A 24048-nucleotide genomic window follows, 5' to 3' on the forward strand; every position below is an offset into this window, starting at 1 on the left:
TCAGCAAACTAGTGTTTCTATTCATAACATTCTAACTAGTTTCTGGTGTATTTGAATCAAGCCTTTGTTTCACGGACGTGTATTTTCAAAGGGAAATACATGAGCAAAATCCAATATTTGATTTACAGCAGTTAAGATGGCTAAAGGCAATTGCTCCTGGCTTCCCTCTTCCCCTCTGGTTCTCCTGCCTCTGTCCTCTTTCATGGGATAGCTTGCTGCTGGGGGTGGGGGTGGGGGCTCTTGTTTACTAGCTGGGTGGAAACAGCTGAAAAAAAGTGTAGTTAGAACAGAATACTTCTGCAACATTTTCTTGGCTAATCCCCCCTCCCTTTACTGGCAGAAAGGATACGCCTGCTCAAAATGTTTTCTATGTTTTCCCTTCGTGGGCTTTGCGTTTCCCAGTGTGAGCACTTCCAACTTGTTTCCACTTTTAATAAGAACATATATTTAACACACACACACACCCACACATACACACTACCACCACCACCACCACCCCTCTATATAACATGTGAGAGGACATTACTTTTGTTTCATTGGCTTAACAGTGCAGTTATTTCTTTCAGGGAAAAGTATGCATGTACAGCTTAAAGGCAGGCTGCTTGATCTGCAAGGAGGGGAGCTATGATACCCCCGGAGCAGTGCTGCTGCTGCTGGTCTCACTACGCTGGCCGTGGAGACAATTCTCATGACAGCAGTACATATCAGAGAAGGAAACCGTCAGTGTTTACACTTTTCTTTTCAACCTGTCAACCGAAGAACGGGTACCTTGAGTTTAGCGCCCCCTGCATCCCATGTGGGTGGAAGCTGCCAGACGTGCAGGGAGACTGCAACAGGGCAGATGCGTTCTTATAGGAGGTAGCTGAGAGCTGATGTGTGTGGCTTCTAGACCAACAGAGCTACTGCAGTTCCCCACATCTGCAAGCCATTCGCAATCATTTTGTTAATCGTCCTACAAAACAACCCCTTTGAAAATAAGCCCTGCCCCATCTCTTTGTTAATGATACAACAGAGCTAAATTAATGTTAGGATTAATGTTAGGCATTCCCCAGGAGTGAGAGAATAGGATTTAAGAGCTTTTGTTGTTACTGCCTGAGCATCCTTCGTGCCTTAAGAGTGCCTCAGGTACATTTTAAGAGAACTAAAAATAAAATTTTCTGAAGCACTTCTGGATCTAGGAGGGCTGGTGGAAGATGTAGGCTCTGCAACAGTTTTTGCCATTGTTGACAATTACTTTTCTCTTTCTTTCTTTCTTTCTTTTTTTTTTTTTAAGTTACTCCACTTCTCTCAGCTTCCTAATTCTTAGAATGAAATGACTGGTCCTGTGATAGCCCCAGCTCCCACCTGAGCATTGCTTTCCATTGGTGAACTTATGCTTGGCCCCTCCAAAGGACTGTAGAACACCAGGCCATTTTCCTATGAATTAAATATATTAAGTCTGGAGGAATTACTGGGTCTCCTGTAACTGGGTGCCAGTCCATTCTGAGTATGCATCACGAGGGGTTGTTGCTTGATTTCCTATTGAGTTAGAGCCCACAGATTCCCCAGCTACCAGACATGGGATCAATCCCTTCGGTGTTGACAGGGTGACTGTTTTCATGAGGTTATGAACCCCGTGGATTTCTGAGTTAACGTGTGAGGTAATGCCATCTTCCAAGTGAAAAACAAATACATTTGCCCATTCCTTTAAAGAGAGCATATTTTCCTCCACTTAAATATTTCCATTACCAAATGTAAACATGCTTAAGGTGGAAACATTTCCAAATTTATACCATATATTTTGTTCTAGTGTAAGGAAAAAGTTGCTGTGAAACTGAAAACTACTCCTTAGGTGACCTAGTTACTTAAAACTTAACAAGGAATGTTTCTATCCCTCGATTCTTTGAAATAGAACTGTAATTAAGCAAACTGATACTGATCTTCAGTGAAATATGCTTCAAAGTATAAATGGGAGTATTCTTATTGTTTGACTAGTATTATAGATAACATAAAATATGGACAAAATATCAAGTCAACTACATGAAGACACTGGAAAGCAACCAGAACTAGGAAGTGAGAGAGATTGAACTGTGTGAAGAAAAAGACTCCAAATGTCCATGTATAAATTCTGTTCAAATTCTTTGCTGGTCCCTGGGGCACTCTGCAGTTCCAATGGAGAAATCAGAGCTCAAAGGCTGAAAGACTTGATCAGATATGCCACAGGGTAACCATTCAGATGTGAAGTCCGGCCACGTGACTGTGTGGTCCACCAGAACAAACAACATCCTTCAGAAGGCTGCGGAGAGACACCACAGAGTAATGCTCATGGCATCCCAGACAGAGAAGAACTGGTCCCTTGTAAGAGAAAAATCAGTTCATAGAAAACTGCCCTAAGAAAATACAAAAGAAAACAGGAAAATAACAAGGGATAAGTGAACTTTAGAATATTTAATATAAAGGTCAAAGAAAAGCGTTATTTAAGAAGTGAGGCTCCCTGTGCAAGGGGATACTACTGTGTAACAATGCGTGTGTAATTGTGGCCTAGGAGACAAGAGGAGAAGGTGGCAGCAAAGCTATCCAAATGATGTGACAGCCAACAGTTACCCAGATAAGGTGCAAAGTCTAGCTTTATAGACAGGAGGAGCTCAGCAAGCCCCAAGCACGGTGGAAGGGAACCACAGTGAGGTGCCTCATCAAAAGAGCTCTCATCATAGTCTTCTTGTCTTAGGTGCCAGAAGTGAGTCTTGTTCCCTCTGTGTTTGGCACGTTGTCTCATGACCACTGTAGCAGCGATCAATTGGAATACCCTGGAATTATAATTTTGTGTCCAATTACCTGTGTGTTTCTGAAGTGGATAATCTCAGACAATTTGAATACTTTATATAGAGTGCTTTACAAAAAAGCATGACCATCTTTAAAAGTCATTAACAAAAAATAGGGTCTGGTTATTTTAGTTTTGACAGGCCTGGAACACGTTGTGTAGGTAGACCAGGCTGGCCTTCAACTCACAGAAATCCATTTGCCACTGCCTCCCAAGTGCTGTGCACCACAATGCCTATCATTGGGTTTTTTTTTAATTCTTTAGAAATTTTTACCACGTGTGTTTGTGTGTGTGTGTGTGTGTGTGTGTGTGTGTGTGTGTGTGTGTGTCCCTGTACATGCATCCATTCTGTGATACATGTGTAGAGGTCAGAGGACAGCTTGTAGGAATTGGTTCTCCTCTCACTATGTGGGTCCTGGGGCTCAAACTCATGTTGTTGTCAAGCTTGGCAACAAATGGCTATACTGAAGAGCCGTCTGCCTCAGCCCAATTTGATTTGTTTCTCGCTCCTTCTCCTCATCTATTCCATTTCAAGTCACAAATAATTGATCTTAATAGTATGATTATTATTTTTTCCTCTCTCCAGTTGAGGTTAGCTCTCTACTACTGACCTATACTCCCTGCCTTCTGTTTATAACAGGCTCCACTTGCTTGAAGGGGTATAGTCCAAGATCACTAGTCGGTGCCTAAATAGTGAATAGTATTAAACCTTATGCATATTAATTTTTCTATGAGTACAGTCCCATGATTAAATTCATTTTATAAATTAAGTACAGTAAGTGGTAAAAAGCAATTAAAATAGAGTAGTTATATTAGCTATCTTGTGGCAAATACACTTGACAAAAGCAATTTAAGGAAGTAGGGAAGGAAGGAAGGAAGGAAGGAAGGAAGGAAGGAAGGAAGGAAGGTAGGTTTGACTTTGGCTTATGGTTGTTAGGGCTGTACTCCACCATGGTGGGGAAGCATGGCAGCGGGCACTTGAGACAGTTGGTCACGTTGTATCTGCAGTTGGGAAACAGAGAGAAATGATGTTGACACTGGACTTTGGGATGGCTCTGCCGACAGTGAAGGTGGGTCTCCCCTCTTCAGCTAAACCTGCAAACTCCCTCACAGATTTGCCTACAGGCAACACCAAAGCTAGTCAGATTGTCAGTCAAGGCTAGCCATCATAGGAGTTACATCAGCACGCTGTAATAGGCACCTTCGGAGCTTTTTTTTTTTCATATAACTTTTTTAGGCCACAGTTGACAAAATGTAACTGAAGGTGAGGAAAGTGAAAAACTGTGTGTGTGAGGTGCTATATTTTTAACTTCTTGAATTGCCCAATAAAAAAAATAAGGAAATGGAATATAAATGCTTCTACATCTTGTTTTTTCTGATTTAAAGTAAGCTCTAGAAATTCCTCTATAATATTGATATTAATTATTTTGAACATTTTAGAGTAGTTTATTTATAAGTGCTGGTTTATTGAGTAATTTTTGTGTTAATGGGCATTAAGTACGTTTGTGGTGTTTTTTTTGTGTTATTATAGACTGTGCTCTGATAACATTTTTAGTTTGTATTTGTACATTTTAGACTTTTGTTGAAAGTAGGCTATAAGGAATATGGCTAATACAACATATTTAAAGTCTTTGAGTTTGTTTTTTTATAGACTTTTATAATTTATGACTTATGTTTTTACCTGGAATCCCTCAAAGTGTATTTCTGCTTTTGTTCTCTGTCGGCAATGTGTGTGTGTATGTGTGTGTGTGTGTGTGTGTCTGCATCTGTGTATTTGGTGTACATGTATACACACAATTGTGATTAGGTATGTGTACTGATATGTGTGCATGCATGCAAAGGTCTGAAGTTGATGGCAAGAATCATTCTGGCTTTTTTTTTTTCCTAGACAAGGTTTCTCTGTGTAGCCTTGGCTGTCCTGGACTGGCTTTGTAGACCAGGCTGGCCTCGAACTCACAGAGATCTGCCTGCCTCTGCCTCCCGAGTACTGGGATTAAAGGTCTGCGCCACCACGCTGGGCCTGCAAGAATCATTCTGCAACACTCTTTTACTGTATTTATTGAGACAGGCTCTCTCACTCAAACCCAGGGCCAGCTGATAGGACTTCCTTCACCAGGCAGCTTCCTCTGGAGCTGCCCAGCCTCCCCCATCTGCGATTGGAATAAAACATGGCTCACCAAGCCCATCTGACACATAAACTTGGGTTTCTGGGGATCTGAACTGCACTCCTCAGCTTTCCTCTCACGTGTTTGAGTCACCGAGCTGTCTTCCGAGCCTCAGGAGTAGTTTGTTTTCCCTTCGAGTTTTGCTAATTTGAAAAATGTAGCATAGTGGATCCAAAACAGTCAGACTGACTTTGTTTCCTGAGAACTGTTAAGGCCTTAAATCTTTTCACACTACGATCATGGGGTTACTGTGCACATTCTGGGCGTTTACCTCATTTTCCTATTTCCCTATTGGGCTACTAATTAGTTTTGTCATCAGCTTGTAAGAGACGTCTATATTGCTGGGTCTTTCATTGCATATTCTTTTTCTTTCTAGTCTTTTGTTTAGTTGCGACCTTTATGGTGTCTTTTAATTTTTCTTATATATAATAAGCTCACTTCTTGTTAAGTCTGTGATTTTTCTCACAGGCAAATTTGGATGATTCACTTGGGAATTGTAATGCCAGATAGGGCAAGGAGTACCTGAAGAAATCCCTTCTGTGTGTGTGTGTGTGTGTGTGTGTGTGTGTGTGTGTGTGTGTGTGTGTGTATGAGAGAGAGAGACAGACAGACAGACAGACAGAGAGAAAGAGAGAGAGAGAGAGAGAGAGAGAGAGAGAGAGAGAGAGAGAGAGGGAGAGGACTGGGGAGATGCCTCCTTCCCTTGGCCCTATGATCAGACTACACAGGCTAATTTAGGAGCATACCAGTCACTACAGGAAGATCAGCTATTGGGGGTCCTTCCCTTGATTGATCTTGCTTCTCCCATAGTTTTGTCCTCATTTGACTCTAGACATTATTTCAGTGTGTCTCTCCTCCCCAATCTTTGCCACACACATTAATTTTTCCCAGATATACTCCTGTCAGGAAAAGTGTGTCTGGTCTTTCAGGTCTTGTGTGGCAGTGGACCTTTTCTTTGGGCTGGACGAAACCCTGAAAGAGGGTTAGAACAGATGTTTGAATTTGGTTCAATGCTTTCAATATTTATTACCTAGGTGGCCTACTTTAGCAGCCATTGTAATAGAAAAAGCAAGGCCGTTTGGGGGAAAATAGACTTATTGCCTTCATCTTAAAAAATATTGGAAGAATTTCCCCCTTTTTCCTTTTGTTTATTTTATTTTGCTTGAACTTAGGAAAATAAGAGTGGAGGGGTTCCTGTCTCACTTTGGGCAGATGTCTACATGTACTAAAACTGTCCCCCTCCCAGAAATATTCTGTTAGTGTGATTGGAGAATGGCTTTAGGGTTCTAGCCGCACTGGGGAGCTTTGGCAGTCTTGTGAAAGCCTCTACTTTAAACTCAGAGGGATTTGGTGATGTGGAGTCTAAGCTGTCAGACCTGGGAGCAGAGGCAGACGTTGCTTTTTGAGCCTCACAGGTCTACTGAGGCCTCTTTAGCCTTCCTGCATCTTGATCTATGCACTGATCGAGCGAGTGATCGGAAAAGGGTGTTTTGCATGAGAACTTAGGTGTTCACCCTTGAATCTTCGGGTGTGTGTACCAGTGCTCAGTGTAGGGAGATACAGGTAGAAAGAAGGAAATGGTTTTGAAGAGCAGTTTCTCTTATGTGTTCTTGTTCTTCCAGGTCACAGGGAGAGCGAGGGAAGGTGGAGAGTTGGCCTCTTAAATACCAATGCGTGCATGGGTCTTCCTCCTCTCCTGGGCAACACAATGGAGCCATGACCACATGTTCCTAGAGGTGCGAGGCTGGGAAAGAGGTGGAGAGTGAGCAGGCTGGGGCTGGGAAGGTTTCCCAGGCGGGTGTAGTAGTAGGTTCCCTGTGACATGCAGGAGGCCAGGCGAGGGTCACCGAGAGTAGAATTTTGTCACAGAGCTGCAGAGATGGAAGTCTCACCATGCAGTTCCAGGAAAGGCTACACAAAGCATCACTGCTTTAGAATGAGGATTAGAAGTGATTGAAAGCTATAGACCTGGGTTCTGACTCGAGGACCAGCCTAAGTGAGGAGAGAAAGAGACCACGTATGTATTTGGAGTTTGCAGATGACTAAGCCGCATACTGTGTCTTCCAGAAGTACTGAGGAATGGGGCGGAGAGGTAAGAAGCCTGCCTCCTGTCAAGTATCTACTTCATATCAGGCGCAGGACTCAAGAATGGAGGCTGGCATAAGCGAGCATCTTCGTCACTGTTCTATTGCTGTGAAGAGACACCATGATCAAAGCAATTCTTATTTTTAAAGAGGCATTTAGTTTACTTGGAGGCTTGCTTACAGTTCCAGAGGGTCAGCTCGTTATCATTATGGCAGAGAGCGTGGCTGCAAACGTGGCACTGAAACTAGAGATGAGAACTAGATCCTGATCTGCAGGGAGAGAGGGGGAGGGAGGGAGGGAGAGGGGGAGAGGGGGAGGGAGGGAGGAAGAAGTACCATGGAGTGTGCATGGAGGTCAGAGGACATCTTGCAGGTGTTGGCATTTTCCTTCTACCATGTGGGACCATGTGAGTCCTGGGGTATAGGACTCAGTCAGGTCTGATGGTAAGTGCCTTTACCCATGGAACCATTTCACCTGTCCCCACTGGCTTCTTAAAGTGTGTTCTCCATAGCTACAACAAACCACCACCACCACCACCACCACCACCACCACCACCACCACCACCACCACAACAACAACCAAACCCAGGATTGGTGGTACACACCTTTCATTCTAGCACCCTAGAGGCAGGCTTTTATTTTCTAATTTGTCTCTTTCATCTCAGCTGAAGTTTCCCCAAATAATTTTTTTTTCTCAATTATTCCTACACTTATGCTGTCAGTGTGGTCACTAACTTTCTGCTCTCTCTGTGTTTCTTTGGTTTCTTTTACTTTCACAGTGGTTTTTATGTTTTGTTTTTCTGGAATACTTCAGTTGTGTGTTCTGTTACAGTCAGTATGTTTCGCACTGTCTTTCTTTTAGTCTCTTCAGCAGCAGCCTCTTTGGGTCCATATACAGTTGATTCTGTATGACCGAGGTCACAGAGCACAGATCCTGCCTCACTTTGCATGTGTTTATGTGTGAAGCCACGTGGCGTGTCCCCAGTGGTTTGCACTACCTCTGACATTCCTGTGAGGGCTCCCTGGGCAAGCTCATCCCTTAAGCCATCCTGACATTCTTTCTTCACTTCTCCTGGAGTTGTGATCACCCATACTTGCCGGAAACCCGAAGGCAGAGGGCCCTCACGGTGACTTGAGTTCTGCAGTCAGATAGCAGTCTGAGGGACTCAAACCGACTCGTTGATCCTTCCTCTTGCCTCACTTGTTCCTCTTCTGCCTCTTCTCACAGCTGGTTACAAACTCCAGGATGCTAGCCATAGGCGAAAGGGTCAGAGAGTATCAGACAGACCTTTTGTGGGAAACTTTTTATGGACAGCTAGGGGTTCCCTTGCGTGAGGCCCAGACTCCTTGTCTGAAGTGGAAAGTGCTGCATCTTTTGCCAGATCCTCCCACCCTCTCACAGGTCAAATAATGGATTTAGTTAGAAATACGGAAAAGTTTAGTTAATCTGTGCACCAAAAATTGCCAGTAGGAAGGCAGCAGTGTAAACAGTGTGTGACTAATCCTTTCTTCTGAAGAAAGCAGTTCTGTGCAATTGTCTGCCCCATGTTTACAAAGACACAGAGGTTTCCATAGATGCAGATCTCTGAGCAGTCGGCTTTACCCTCCCCCATCTCCTTCCCCCTTCTTCTCCTTTTCTTTGCTACTGGCGTTCCCCCCATTTCTTCTGACCCCCTTCTGGTACTGCCACCATACTGTCTGTGTAGCCAGTGACCTGTTACCAAATCCAATGGCCCTTCCTAGTTTTGTCTATCCCAGGGATTTGCAGCAATTTGTAAATAATTCTTTCTTCCTTCAGTTTTTAAACCCTCTCCTGCTGATCATTTCTAGACCTATACTTTTTGGGTTTTGATCTTTTCTGATTCCCCCATCCATTTTCTTTATGCTCTGTCTGTTTGTTTGTCTGTCTGTCTGTCTGTCTACCATTTAAATAAGTGTTGGTTTTTTATTTTTTTGAGTGTTGGTTTATTCTGAGTTCCATAAATAATGATTCTCAAGTTCACTACAAAACTAAGAGGATGGGGGTGTAGCTCAGCTGGTACAGTGCTTGAATACCATGCATGAGGCCCTGGGTTCGAAGCCCAGCAGGGAAGAAGCTGAGTGTTTCCTAACATACCTGCAAGTCTAGCTAGGTCACGGACACTAGGAGACGAGTTTTGTACTCTTTCAGAGGGTATGAAGATGTCAACCATCCTTGACTGTATGCCAGAGTGCAAAAAGTTTATCTATCAAGCAAGTGTGATCCACCCTCCTCAAAACTGTTTGTGACTGGGTAGCCAAGGTGGGCCGCACTCATTGTACAGCAGAAGATGGCCTTGAGCCTGTACTCTTTGTGTCTCCACCTCTCAAACGCTAGACTTGACAGGTATGTGCTACCAAACTCAGTGTCTGTGCCGCTTGGGTACAGGTCTTAGTCAAATGAAATCCCAGCACTGAAAGGTGGAGTTGACACAAAGTCTCACCTCTAACCAAGAAGCTTGTAACTGATGCCAATGGGAAAGGGAAAGGGAAAAAATCAGTGTCCTCAGTGGACTGTCACTAGGTATACCAACCACACTCCCACGAGAGGGCGTCTACCCAGAAGTAGTTAGGTGACACAAAACAGACCCCATGCTATTTTTGTGTTTGTGGTTTTGTTTTTGCTGTACTGTTTTGTTCTGTCTTGGGTATTTCTTGTCTTTCTTGTTGTTGTTCTAGTTTTGATTTTTAATTTTTTTTTTTTTTTGAGACAGAGAATGAACGGGACATTGGGTAGGGAGGGTGGGAAGGATTTGGGAAAGAAAAGAATGTGATCAAAATATACTGCATGAAAACAGTTTTTTCAACTAAAAAAAGGAGGAAAAAAGAAAACAAATCTTAATTGTGAAAATTTTTATGTCTACAAAATATGTTGCCAAAACTTTCTACCTAATTACATGATATTTAAGAAAGGATGTTGGCTGTATATAACCTGTATAAAATACAATATTAATCTTAGCACTTGGGAGACAGCTGCAGGTGAATCTCTGTGAATTCCAGGCCAGCCTGGCCTACCTAGTGAGTTCCAGGAGAGCCAGGGCTATGTAGAGAGACCCTATCGCAAACAAACCAACAAAAAGATTAATTTTAATATAAACTCCTGTTTTCATAGGACATCTCCACAGCTAAACACGACTATCTTCCAAGACTATTTGACTCCATGCTTTTTAATCAAAAAAAAAAAAAAGAATATTTTCATACTTATTTAGTGTGTGGGTGTGCACGTACACAGCATGCGTGTGGAGGTCAGAGAACAGCTTGCAGCAGTTGGTTCTCTCCTTTATCAGCTCATCCTCTTGATGGCTCACTTGTTAACATTTTTTTCTTTTTTAACAGTTTTGCTTTTTGAGGGTACTTCCTCCTTTAGACCCTCACTTGGAGCCTTTCCCCAACTGCTTTTTTAGTATTTACTGCCTCATGCTTCTGTCTGAAACTAAGGCCGCCTTCTTCTCCACAAACTGGCCCCTCCCCCTCGAAGCTTTGGCCTGGTACACCTCTTTGCTCCTACTTCTCCCTTTGGTGGTGCAACATTGGAGCCTTTAATACTTTTGTCCTGTTTTGCAGTTGAACATCTGAACTGCTTGTCCAGGTGACCAGTCTGCACCGCGCCCTGTGTACCTTTTTCCTTCTCTCTGTGCCTCTTGAAGGTCAACGCCCCTGGTACCCCGGCTGAATGGCTTCTTTCCTCTCCTGCTCTACCATGTACTTCAGTATTCTCAGCCTCTCAGATCTCAGCCATACCCTCTTCCTCTGTGCCTGATGTCCCCCAGGGATCCCTGACCAATGTCCTTATGCCTCAGTTTATGTTCCATGAGCTGTCACAAATGAAATAGCCCAGAACTGCTTAAAAAATAGATAAGAGGAAAAAAAAATGGCAGGATATCCTTCACAGTGATGATAGCTACTGTTTATAAAATTGGTTTTGCCTTTAAAAAAAAAAAACAAAAAACGGAAGTATAAATGGAGACACATATTACATCTCCAGGCAAAACATGCTGCTTTTGGGGGTGTTGAGGTAAAAAGAGAAAAAAAATTTTGCCTGTGTGTGTGCGTGCTTGCATGCAGGGCTCTTAATGTTTATTAGTGGGTAATACAAAATATACTAGCTGGATGGGACAGGCAGGTGGTAATGGCTAGAGTGGAATCTGGAGCAGAAGCCCTTGAGGGCTCCAGCAACGACAGTTTTTATTTTATTTTTTTAAAACACAGGGTTACGCCATTAACTTGTGGAGTGGATAGACAAGGGAGCTCCTTCAGTGGATGCACACTATGGGGGAGAGGTGACCCCAGAGTATTAACTATTTGAAGTTACCAGTGTGGCTGTATTTTAGAATTTGTAATTTTCCCCTTACATGTAATCATGAAGGAGACTGGAAGAAAGGAGATCAGCGCATTTATTTTGAACCAGCATGCCAGTGGTTTTGATTTGCAAATTTTCTCTTCAAAAATTTGTACCTCCCCTCTTGAAAATTGCGGTTACAGCGATGAGACTAACTTGATGCTCCTTCCTCGTGGCTAAGCCTTTCCTCATCCTGAAAATGGGCAAAGAAGAAATTTAAATAATTTAAAAAAAATAATAAATTTTAAAAATTCTTTTCTGAAGTGGTTGGGTGAAAGAGAAGGAACGATGGCAGCACAAAAGAGGCTGTAAGTTAGTAAAGGCAAGAGGTGGGCCACAGTGGAGCTGCAGTGATGCTTCTGGAGGCGTGATAGCTCTCAGCAGTGTCTGTGTGATGGGGCAGCTTCCCCTTCTTGTTCCAGACAGTGTCTGTTCGTGTTCTCAGTCTTCTCTTTATGGGGCTGTGATGAGTTCATGCCACAGGTACCTGTGTACCGGAAGCAGTTGGAGGCAGACAAGGTAGAGGAAGGGGACAACTGGTATACCTAACTGCACATTTGAAATGTACTCTTTTGGGGCACACTAGCACTGTAGTGGGGATGAAGTCTGTGTTTTCTTAAGTTAGGACTGGCTGAGGGTTGTTTTCAGGTTCTGTACTCAGTACAGCTTGCCTTCTCTCCCTCAACTCGTACCTGTGGTATGGAGGAGAAGGAACCCCATGGTCATACACCTGCAGCTCACTTCTTTGCACCATTGCTTTTCCAGTTCAGAGGGAAGGATTGCTCACCTGGAAGACAGGACCCCCACACTTATCTTCCGGGAGATGGCCAGGGCAAGAGTGAATAATGTCCTTCTAGGTCTCCTGGAATTCTGTATCCTCCTGTCCCAAACAGGACCTAGGTCTGTTTCGTACAGAGTGATAAAATGGCAAAGAGAGAGAGAGAGAGAGAGAGAGAGAGAGAGAGAGAGAGAGAGAGAGAGAGAGAGAGTCATTTCCAAGATGGAGAGAAGGCTGACAGGATAGATTTGGTTTTTTAAGTATTTATTGATTATTATGTATACAGTGCTGGAAAGGGCTTCAGATCACATTATAGATGGTTGTGAGCCACCATGTGGTTGCTGGGAATTGAACTCATGACCTCTGGAAGAGCAATCAGTGCTCTTAACCGCTGAGCCAACTCTCCAGGCCCCAGAATAGACTTGTGACCACCAGATTTGTCCTGCTGTTTCCAGGTCCCCCAAGCACACTTTAAGTTCAAAACAATACTTACATCATCAAAACAGAAGGGTTTACAGCATTAATCTTCAGGCATTTAGTAATATAGTCATTAGTCTGGTGACAAAGGAAGTGCCTCATGTGATACCACATCTGGGATGATCCAGACCCAAGATGCTTTTTTTTTTTTTTTAGGTCTTTTGATACCACATGGTTTAAAGTGATGAATGCCACCTAATAGTGTTACTTTTGTGTCATGATGCCTTGTCTTTCTGCTGTATGTTATTTCTTCTATTTGGCTAGTCCCTTTAGAGGTCCAACTTTTAAGTCAGACCACGTTGGTGATCATGTATCCTTTCAGAGGCTGTTTGCCGTTAGTGGTGGGGTGCAGTAGTCTAATAATCTCGCATGTTCTAAAATGGTAGGGTGCTGGAGATATGGTCCAGTCATTAACCTACTTGCTGTGGAAGCATACGGACCAGAGTCTGATCCTCAGCAGCAATGTAAAGATCCAACTGTGACAGCAAGGGCTAGTAGTCTCAGCACCTGGTAGGCAGAGCCAGGAGGGTCCTGGGGTGTTGAATAGCCTAGCAGAATTGGTGACGTCCAAGTTCAGTAAGGTGGAGATAGATTGAAGAAGGCCCTGGCTGTCTACCTTTAATATATACACATATGTACACACACACACACACACACACACACACTGCACACTGCACACTAAATAAATAAATGAGTCAATGTTATCTTTTTCCTATTTCTCATTATTGGTCTAAGCCCATGCTTAATCATTATTATTTACCAGAATTGGCAATTATAGAACACTTAACCCAAGTTAACTTATATAATTTATATAGTTATATTTATATAATTATGAGATACAACATAAAATTAAATAGATGTCTCTTTGAGGCATTTTCAAAACACATGCACACACACATAGATATAGATATTTCAGAAAGAATTATGTATGTATGTATATAACAATGTATGCGTGTATGTATGTGTGTGTGTGTATATTGGATCAGCATCTTACTACACAGCCCAGGCATCTCTCAAACTCCAGATGTCTCTGCTTCTGTATCCCAAATGCTGATGTTAAAGCATGGACCACCATGCCTAGCTTATTTTATTCTTTTTCCACTGCTTTAGTGTGTTCAGGTTTTTATGAGCATTTTTTTTTTTGCTCTTGGCTTTGTGTGGTCGAGATCCTCTGATATGGGAAGCGAAATTGAGGCTCTGAGAGCCAGATGAGCTAACCCGCTCGGATTGGGTAGTTTGGAAAGTCCTACTGGCCCGCACCGGCTCTCAGTGCTTATACTATATCTTGCACACTTCTTTTTTTTAAATTTTTTATTATTAATTTATTCTTGTTACATCTCAATGGTTATCCCATCCCTTGTATCCTCCCATTCTTCCCTCCCTCCCATTTCCCCCTTATTCCCCTCCCCTGTGACTGTTCCTGAGGGAGATTTCCTCCCCCTGTATATGCTCATAGGGTATCAAGTCTCTTCTTGGTAACCTGCTGTCCTTCCTCTGAGTGCCACCAGGTCTCCCCCTCCAGGGGACATGGTCAAAGGTGAGGCACCAGAGTATGTGAGAAAGTCATATTCCACTCTCCACTTAAGTGTGGAGACTGTTCTGACTATTGTCTAGATCTGGGTAGGGGTTTAAAGTTTACCACCTGTATCGTTCTTGGCTGGTGCCTTAGTTTGAGCGGGACCCCTGGGCCCAAATCTGCCTATCATAATGTTCTACTTGTAGGTTTCTAGGACCCTCTGGATCCTTCTACTTTGCTATTCTCCCATGCTTCTCTCTTCTAGAGTCCCAATAGGATGTCCTTCCCTCTGTCCCAGTTTCCTGGTAAGTGAAGGCTTTCGTGTGACATGCCCCTTGGGCTAGTATGCAGATATAAGTGAGTATATACCGTTTGAGTCTTTCTGCTTCTGGGTTAACTCACTCATTATGATCATTTCTAGCTCAATCCATTTGTCCACAAATTTTGGGAATTCCTTGTTTTTAATAGCTGAGTAGTATTCCATAGTGTATATGTACCACAGTTTCTTTATCCATTCTTCTACTGAGGGACACTTAGGCTGTTTCCATGATCTGGCTATTATGAATAAGGCTGCTATGAACATGGTTGAGCAAATTTTCTTGTTGTGTGCTGGAGCATCTTCTGGGTATATTCCAAGGAGTGGAATAGCTGGGTCTTGAGGAAGCCCTATTCCCATTTTTCTGAGATAGCACCAGATAGATTTCCAAAGTGGCTGTACTAGGTTGCATTCCCACCAGCAATGAAGGAGTGTTTCTCTCTCCCCACATCCTTGCCAGCATGTGGTGTCGCTTGAATTTTTGATCTTAGCCATTCTGATGGGTGTACAATGGAATCTCAGAGTTGTTTTGATTTGCATTTCCCTGATGACTAAGGAGGTTGAGCATTTCTTTAAGTGTTTCTCAGCCATTTGATATCTTGCACACTAATAGCCTTACTTAGAGCTCTTTTATTTATTTGTATGTGTTCCTATTCATGTCTGCATCTTTGCCTTTTTTCCTGAGAAATGGATGCCCCGTGTCTTACGTGAAGTCTGTGGTAGCTATACTCTGAAATCTTTGATAAAACACACCCGCGACAACCTGTTATTTCTCACTATGCGTTTTGACTAAACAGATGAGTCCTCTTCACGCTGGATGCTTCTCCCTGTGAACTGTAGTTCCTTCCTTGTGAGCCACAAATGGTGGGACAAAATGAGCCTTATGTGGTACTAGAGCTCCTTCCAAAGCTTAATTTCTTGTTCTTGCCTTCTTAGTTGACTTGTAAAACCCTGTGTTTATTTTCTTGTCCTCTCTTTGTTTCTTCCCAGAGTGGCACCCTTGTCTTCCCAGAATGTGATGATACATCAGGGCCAGACCCAGGAGTACGTGCTCAAGCCCAGGTACTTCTCAGCCCCGAAGGTGGTCCCTGGAGAGCATGCCACAGAAGGCTCCTTCTCTTTAAGATATGGGCAGGATCAAGTCATGGCGCCCTTTCAGTGTGAGTATCTTTTCAGACAGCCGTTTCCCTGTGTTATAGACTCAGAGTTTGGAAACATTTCCCTTGGTTCAGATGGTTGTAATGTGTCACAGTAGATAAAATTCAAGAGTCATTAAAACACCTACTTTGGTTCCTAAAACAACCAGACAGCAGATTTTTTAGCATGGTTTCCTTATTCGGAGGAAAGACATTTTTTCCGGGACTTTGGAAATAAATCTGGAGTGACTTGCCTGAGATTCTGTTTCTGCAGGATTTCTTCTTCAGGGAGACGTGTTCCCTCTAATTTTAGGTACAGCTGCATGTCTGACATGTTTGTATTGATAAAATGTTTTCTTTAGTTAAGCTGCCAAGATCCATTCCTTGTGAACGGCCTGATTTGTCCTGCATCTCTGAGGTTCGTCTATGGTAGCTATTTTTATGTTGAAAGGTCCACCTAGTTTTCAGTCTACCTAGCAGAAGGCGGGGGAGACTTGACTGGATTTGTAAAGGACTATTGTATCTGGGGCCAGCTTGGTTGGTATCTCCCTGTGTGAGAAGCTCAAGGACACGGGCCCTGGCTGGAGGCGAGGGAATGTGATGATTTGTGGGTTAGGTATTACAGAGTGTCTGCTGGCAGAATCCTCGGAGAATGCGCTGGAGTGAGGCGCAGACCATTCAGAGGCGAGAACTAGCCTCACTCTCTCCTTCCAGCAGCGTCCTGCTTTAGCCCACGTTGACTGATTGCCTTCACCATAGCTGGCCAAGGAGTGTGCCAGGTGTAGGTGGAAAAGGAGGCTCTGTTACTAGCAGGAGTAGTGCACGTAGCCCAGAGAGAGCTTTGCTACAATTTGACACCTTAGAAGTTGGGTTCTGCGGTAGATCTGATGCCTTGAGGCTGCCCCCCACCTCCTACTTTTCTGTTGCTACCTTCTCAGGTGACTGACACTTGCTTCTTTACAATAGAAAGTCCAAACGGCAGATGTGTTTGTCTACACTGCGTCTTTCGAGAAAGTTCTCTTCCCTGGCTGGTGGCCAGGTTCCAGAGTGATAGCTTACTAGCTTGGCATAGCTTACTAGAAAGATGGTGAAAGCAAAGCATGGCCTTAGGGCGTGGTGTAGACACCACTTGGATCATCTCCTTGTCAGGCAAGACAGTTCCTCATCAGTCACAAAAGAATAGCTGTAACCGCCAAGCTCCTTTTCACCCTCTTGAGGCCGGGTGGTGGTGGTGGGGGCTGTTCCTTCTGTGGGGACATCTTCTGTGTGTCTAGTGTTTTCCTCATCCTAACTCTAAAAGTGAACAAAAGAAGCTTATTGTTTCTTGAAAGTGATAAGAAGGAGATTTTCAAAACTTTATGTCCTATCGGTAGATGAAGAAAATTTCATGCTAGATGGAAAAGTCAAGAAAAGGTGGGAAGAAGAGGAGTTTGTTATTGTTGACTTGTTATTCAAATGACATTCTCCCTGTCTCTCTCACTCTCTTCTTCCACACATATGAACACTCACACACACACATACATGCACACATACATGCATGCACAATCTACTTACTATCTCTATCTCTGTGAGAATTTAAACTCTAAAACATTCCTTGAGCTCTCTTTGTGGAAAATAAAATGACGTTAGTTATTTTTTAACTTCCTTGCCTCTTGTATGTATTTTCTGTGTGGTGGGGAGGCTAGTGAAGGCGTGTAGACTATTGCATGACCTCAATGATTGTACGCTTGTTTCAAACTCTCTGAAAGATAGAACTGGATAAAAAAAAGGGGGGGGGGACGGGGGTTAGCTCAGGAAGGGCTGAAGCATTAGTTATGTATAAAAGGCAGGAAGGGAAATGTGGCTATTTTTACTGTTTCTAGCACTATATTGAGAGCAGGAGGTCAGGTTGGAAAGCCCTGAAAAACAAGTCATTTTTCAGGACCATGAAGGATAGAGAAGTAGGAACACAGAAGGAAAAGGATAGGACAACTGACCTGGGAAAAGGACCTGAGCGTGTCCGTCTCCACACACACCCACTCTGTGTTAGGTCTGAGGAGAGTGGGAACCTAGTGTGGGACTGGAAGGAGGAGAAGTTAGCAATGGACATCTCTTGGAAAGTTGGACCCTTCAATCTCGCCTTTGTAGGAGAGAGGAGAGATCAAATCCAATCAGATTAACTATACAGTGTGCTGAGGCCTGGAAGATGAACTGGAAACAGACAGTTGTGACTCCAGAGGGACAGAGGTGACCAGGCCACTCGGACATGCTGTGTCTTGGGATGAAATTGCAGGGTTGGTGTTTGCCTTCTCGAGCAAACTGCCATGACTTCGGGGGACACTAGTAGGACTAGTGGCAACATTTATGTTGGTAAAAGAGCTCTTGTTTTTTTCCATGGAAGACAGGGGTAGAGGTAGGTGGGGAAGGCAATAGAATAGGTGTAGCAAAATAGCTAGGAGTTGAAGGAGTAGGGAGGGAAGGTGTGGGGAGGAGAATCAATTGTTTAAAAAAATCTATAAGGAAACCAAATCTGTTGTGCATTAATTAAAATAGATACATATTTATACATAGATACATAGATAGGCAGCTTGACAGATACATAGATAGGTAGATAGCTACACACACACACACCACACACACACACACACACACACACACACACACACACACACCAAGATACATAGGTAGATGTGGCTGAAAAAGGAAGTGAGCTACTGTAATTTGTTACAGTTGGTGGGGTCAAAATTGGTATCTTGCAAATGGCGATGGTAGAGCATGTAGAATCCCATTTTCTGTAGCTTAATAAGCTCACAGGAGGAAGAGACAGCAGTTCTACAAGCCCCAGAGAACAAATACTTGGTTAAAAAAACACTAGTCAGAATAGGCAGGTAAGAGATGGCACAAGGGGTCAACTCAGGACAATCGACTGTGGGACTGCGTCAAATGTGACACTCTTGAGCAGAAGCCGACTGGACAGGAAGCAGGCCACCAGGTTGCTGATGAGCTGAACTCTTTGGGGGAGGAGGCAATGATGGACTGGAGTTTCCCATAATTCCAGCAATACAGTTCACCATCTTGGTCCACTGTGTATGCATAGCCTCATGTTTTGATTTGGTGTGTTTGTCAGCCTTCTCAGTCCCTAGGCAAGGTAGTGTGCTACATTGGGTACTTACTCTGTAGTAACTGATTTGAGTGGTAAGTTGGGTCTCTACCATATTCACCAGCCTAGAATTTAATTTGCCTGAGTGTGACCTAAAGTACAGGCTGACAAACTTGTGCTTAAGCTCAGTAAATATTTTAGGTTTAGGTGCCAAGAAGAAAACTGAGGTTGTTATATAAATATTTTGATACCTATTTAAAATGAGATGTTTTTAAAATGTCACAGATTGCAGAATACTGGGTAAACTGTTGGAGGCTGATAGGGCATTGTTTGCGAGCCCTGCTCTAGACCCCCCCCCCCACCTCTCTCTCTCTCATGATTTTTGTATGTATATGCATATCTATATGTGCATGCGGTGGTCAGAGGTTGCCATTAGGTATCTCCTCTACTCTTCTCTACCTTTTGTTTTGAAATAGGGTCAGGCTCTCACTGGACCTGGAGCTCACAGGTTCAGCCAGGCAGCTGATCACCAAGCCCCTGGCATCTGCCTTCCTCCATCTCCCAGGGCTGGGATTACAGCTGCACCCTACTATGTCCAACTTTTATTGTCATGGTGACCCAGACTCAGGTCCTCGCTCTTCTATAATAAGCACTTGAGCCACTAAGAATCTCCCCAGACTGAAGCCCAGTTTCTTGAACTGCTAAGCACATCTGGATCTGATGAGCGATAACCTGGAAGAGGACAGTAAAACCAAAAGCTTCCCAAGAGTCCGTGCCTGTAACTGCTGTTGCCTGCCAGTACCTCTATCAGCCCACCCTCCCCACCATGACAAGTCTCAGATACGTCTCTATCAAGCTTGGAGACAGGAGACCATCAGGAAAGTGCTTGAAAAACACTATAAAAATAAGTTTAGCTTCTTTTAATGTTAAGAAAGTCAGGTTGAGGGACACCTGGGAAAATCATGAATGTTAGTCTTGGGTCTTCACAGAAAACCTGGTATTGGTGAAAACGATGGATCACGGTCACAGGGTTGAGCTGTACATTCCAATACCATCTGGGTTTCTCAAAAAAAAGCTAACAAACATCGTGAGTATATATCTAGTGGTTCAAACTCCTGGTAGAATTAAAAACAAACAAACATTCACACAGAGATTTGTATCTAACCGTTCCTCACAGCCTAGTATCTAATGAGAGACAACAAACTGAGTGCTCATCAGATGATGAATGACTGAACAAAGTGGGGTATTTCCATAGAATAGAATTTGAGCCATTAAAAAAAAATAGGGTACGGATACTTGCTAGAACTCTAAACTTGCTGAGTGAAGGAATCCGGACCAGATACTGTATGATCCCATGAATATGAAATGTCCATAATAGGCAAATCTATAGAGACAGAACGTGGATTAGTGGTTGCCAGGTGCAAGGGAGAGTGCCTACTTAAAAGTCAGGGGTTTCTTTTTGGGTGATAGAAAGTGACCTGGAGTTATTAGATCATGGTGATGGCACAGTCTTGTGAATATACCTACATTTAAAAAGGGCAGGCTCCATGGTGTTTGAATTGTGTCTCATTTAAAAATAAAAAAATTACTGTCAAGGACAATTGCCAAGCAGGTGCTTCTAAAACTCTCACTAGCTCTAAGGAGCAGAGAGCATTCTGCTGCTTTGGAGTCTTCAGGAAGGTGAGAATGAGGGAGGGTGTGTATCCAGCACCTTCCTGGTGATATGTTAAAAAAATGCAGCCTGTAAACTAGACTCCCCTATAGTTGGTTTAGTAGTATTTTTAACTCACAGGGAAAACTTGAAATGGGAGAACATTTGAAGGGTGATGCTATCAAGTGGAGTCCACTGAGTTTATTATAATTGCATAAACTCAGGAGCACATGACGCACCCATAGTTGTTTGACAAAGCCCACTAGGAAAAGACCTTGAAGGAAGTGAGTGTTCATATCACTATATTGTTATAGTCACTATATTGTAGGAAGTTTGATATCAGAAACTGTTTCCAATACAACAATAGGACAGTTTTAGCACCATTGATACAGGGCAACCACGGAACTTATTAGGGTTGATGGTTGAGCTACTTACCTAAGAGAGCTGAGACACAAGCCTTGCTGATATGGTCCTTGGACCCCCAGTTACCTGTCCGAGAAGGTGATGGCAGAATTAAGGCAGAGGCAGTTACTCTCTTCTTTTACTTTTTGTAGCAGATCTCTTAATTGGGAAGGAGTAGAAATTTGAATTTGAAATTTCATCTCTTTGTGTATGTCTGTTGCCTGTGTGTGTATGTGTGTGTGTGCATCCTCACACAGACACAGAAACAGACACAGACACAGATACACATAAACACACATACACACACACACACACACACACACACACACACACGCATGCACGCACACAGGCATACACATAGGCATACACACACAGGTGCATATACACACACACAGGCACACACACACACACACACACACACACACACACACACACACACACACACAGAGGCCAAAGATTGACACCCAATGTTCTCCCTTTTTGCTGTCTTCTTAGTTTTTGAGACTGGGGCTTGCTAGATTCATGATTCCTCCTGTCTCTGTCCATCACCCCTTGACCCAGTGCTGTGCCTACAGTCCTGTGCTGCTATTCTTAGCTTCTCCATAGGCCCAGAGGACTCGAACTCAGGTCTTCATGCTCGTATGGCAAGGACTTTCCTGGCTGAGCTGTCTCCCTAGTCCTGACGCTGGAGTTCTCATTGCTAATTCCGGTTGTTTTCCCACGGTAAGGGCTCAACTTTTAAGTGGGCTGCTTATATTTCAATATCATCCTCTAAAAGTTTATTTTGTTATATTCAAGGAAGCAGACATCTTAAATTCCAGAAGAGGCATATGTCATGTTTTATAGATTAGCTTCCCAAAGGTCTATAAACACAGATAACTCAGCCTCCTAAGAGGACTGACAGTTTGTGTTCTCATACACTGAGAGATGGGGGTGGGAAGGAAAGAGAGTGAAATATGGGTACCACAAACACACAGTACTGTTAAACTGGAAAAAAAAGCCCACTTTTAAAAAAATGTTGGACACAACACTTTTTAAACAAGCAGTCTCAGAGGTGACACAACATGAATATAGTCCATCAGGCCACTTTTGGCAGAAGCAAGCTGGCACCTCAGGAGTTCTCTTCCCTTGGATTCTGTGGTCTTTGTTGATCTTTCCCAGCAAGTTTTGCAACAGTTCAGACAGCTCAGATCCCACCCAACAGCCAGAAGTAGACTGACTGAAATCCTCTCTCTCTCTCTCTCTCCCTGATAGGTAGACCAGATCCCCCAAGTCTGCTGAGCCTGGTCCGAGAGAAGCTCAGTATGTTCTCCCAGCATGGTTTTGGTTTCCAAGCTCTTGCATTTGCCCTGTGGTCTGACCTTGCTGACTTGAGAAGGATGGACTTTCGGAGCACATGAGAGATCTTTCCATTTTTGGAGGCATGGTGGTTGAATATGTGCCTGGCTGTGCTAGCCTTCAGGCCTGTGTTCAGACATGTTAGAAAATGTGACAGAGCATGAAAGCATATCCAGGTGTGCTGACAGGTAGTGATGAAGAGTTGGGGGAGGGAAAGAGAGGAAAGGAGAGAGAGAGAGAGAGAGAGAGAGAGAGAGAGAGAGAGAGAGAGAGAGAGAGAGAGAGAGAGAGAAAAGAAGAAGAAGAAGAAGGAGGAGGAGGAGGAGGAGGAGAAGAAGAGAAGAAGAAGAAGAAAGAGGAGGAGGAGGAGAAAGAGAATAAGAAGAGAAGGAGGAGGAGGAGGAGGAGGAGGAGGAGGAGGAGAAGAAGAAGAAGAAGAAGAAGAAGAAGAAGAAGAAGAAGAAGAAGAAGAAGAAGAATGGATTTATAGACCATTACAGGAGACAGCCCAAATCTGAGCATTGAGAGATAGACAGCATTTATCCCAGACTAGTCTGATGATGCCAGACAAAGAAGTGGGCAAGGGCATTGAGTGGAGGCCCTGATACCTATGGCTGGTTACAGAATGCTCGTGACTGGGCACCAAATGTCCATGGTGTAGCTGAGATAGTCAGCAATGGGGAAGAAGAGGCTTCAGAGCATGGAAGCGTCAAGCTCATTCAGACTGGCCTTTTCCTAAGGGGAAAAGGAACTCTGGAGTGGTAACCAAATAAAGGCGGGAGCAGGGAGAATTGATTTAGACGAGAAGAGCTGTAGTCCTGTTCTTGGATAAGGGATGGATTGCGATGCGGAACCCATCAGCATGTTGGAAATGCTAGCGAGGAGGAGTTTGCCCTTGAGGAACATCATGCCCTTAATTTGGAAGATACAGGGAAAGAAAATCAGCAGCAGGAGAGATGCAGTGCCCTGAAGACCACACTGCATGATGGATGGCTACGACAGATGATGACCCGAGTGTGACAGGGGATTGAGGTGTCCAGGGATGCACTCACTTGAAGCCTTCCCTACACGAGGACTGCCATCAGTGAGTGTGCAAGTGTACATATCTTTATGCCTGGCTCCACACTGATTCACTGGGCACTACATGGCAAAGGAATTTGGACCAGCCAGCTTTCTAAGAAGCTGATAAATAGCCGCTACCCACAATAGCCACAGATGAATAACCATTCAGAGGACTGCTTCAAAGAAAGAATAATAAGAAAGCTTTATACTTTTTCCCTTGCAAAATAAGGCCCTGAAAGCTGCTTGGTCACCCACACACAATATTGTAATTCCCACCTGTAATTCAATGTGGGTGAGAGGGATAAAAGTGGGGTACAGAAAACCACCCCTCCCTCCACGATGCCTGGAAAAAGCTTTGTTTTAATGGCATAGACAGTACAACATTAGTATGCGTATAGACTGGGCTGTTGCTTTGTATTTGCTTGCGCCATTTGCACTTGGTGGTGAGGTCCAGGGAGTATTGGATTTATCCAGGAGCTGTTTGATCCCATTTCTGTCCAGGAAGGTATGTGAGCAGGAATGTTCTCTGTCTCCCGATCTGCTCCACATAGTTAAAGATAGTGGAAAAGGGTAGACATGGATTGATCGTCAACATTTCCAAGAAGCTTATCCAGTAACATATAAACAGTGATGGAGCAAAGCCTTCCAGGGGGAAGGATTATGGAGTCTAAATTCCTCCACAGGCCGTCTCCAGTGCCAGAGACAGCTTTTCGTTCCAAAGGCCCAAACTTTCATAATAATGCTCACATTCAAAGATATTTCTGGATGTTGGGGCTGATTTCAAGGTACTGAAAATAAATCAATACCTAGTTTAGCTCCAGAATATTCTAGAGTTAAACTGTGATTTTTAAAAATTTTCCCTAAGGGGAAAAAATAACACAAATGAG

At 43.6% G+C, this 24048-nt stretch overlaps 1 protein-coding gene across 6 annotated transcripts in view; it reads left to right on the forward strand.

Annotated features, from left to right (window-relative positions):
- The window catches only part of LTBP1 (latent transforming growth factor beta binding protein 1), a 381021-nt gene that overhangs the window by 121766 nt on the left and 235207 nt on the right, over nucleotides 1-24048 (forward strand). For all 6 annotated transcript variants that reach the window (XM_084793790.1, XM_084793789.1, XM_084793788.1 and 3 more), the window contains one exon: nucleotides 15484-15653. In XM_084793790.1, coding sequence (XP_084649916.1) covers nucleotides 15484-15653 — 170 coding nt within the window. The remainder of the gene's footprint in view (nucleotides 1-15483; nucleotides 15654-24048) is intronic.

This window comes from Acomys minous (assembly GCF_964271855.1).
Source record: "Acomys minous genome assembly, chromosome: 8".
In the NCBI taxonomy this organism is placed as follows: Eukaryota; Metazoa; Chordata; class Mammalia; order Rodentia; family Muridae; genus Acomys; species Acomys minous.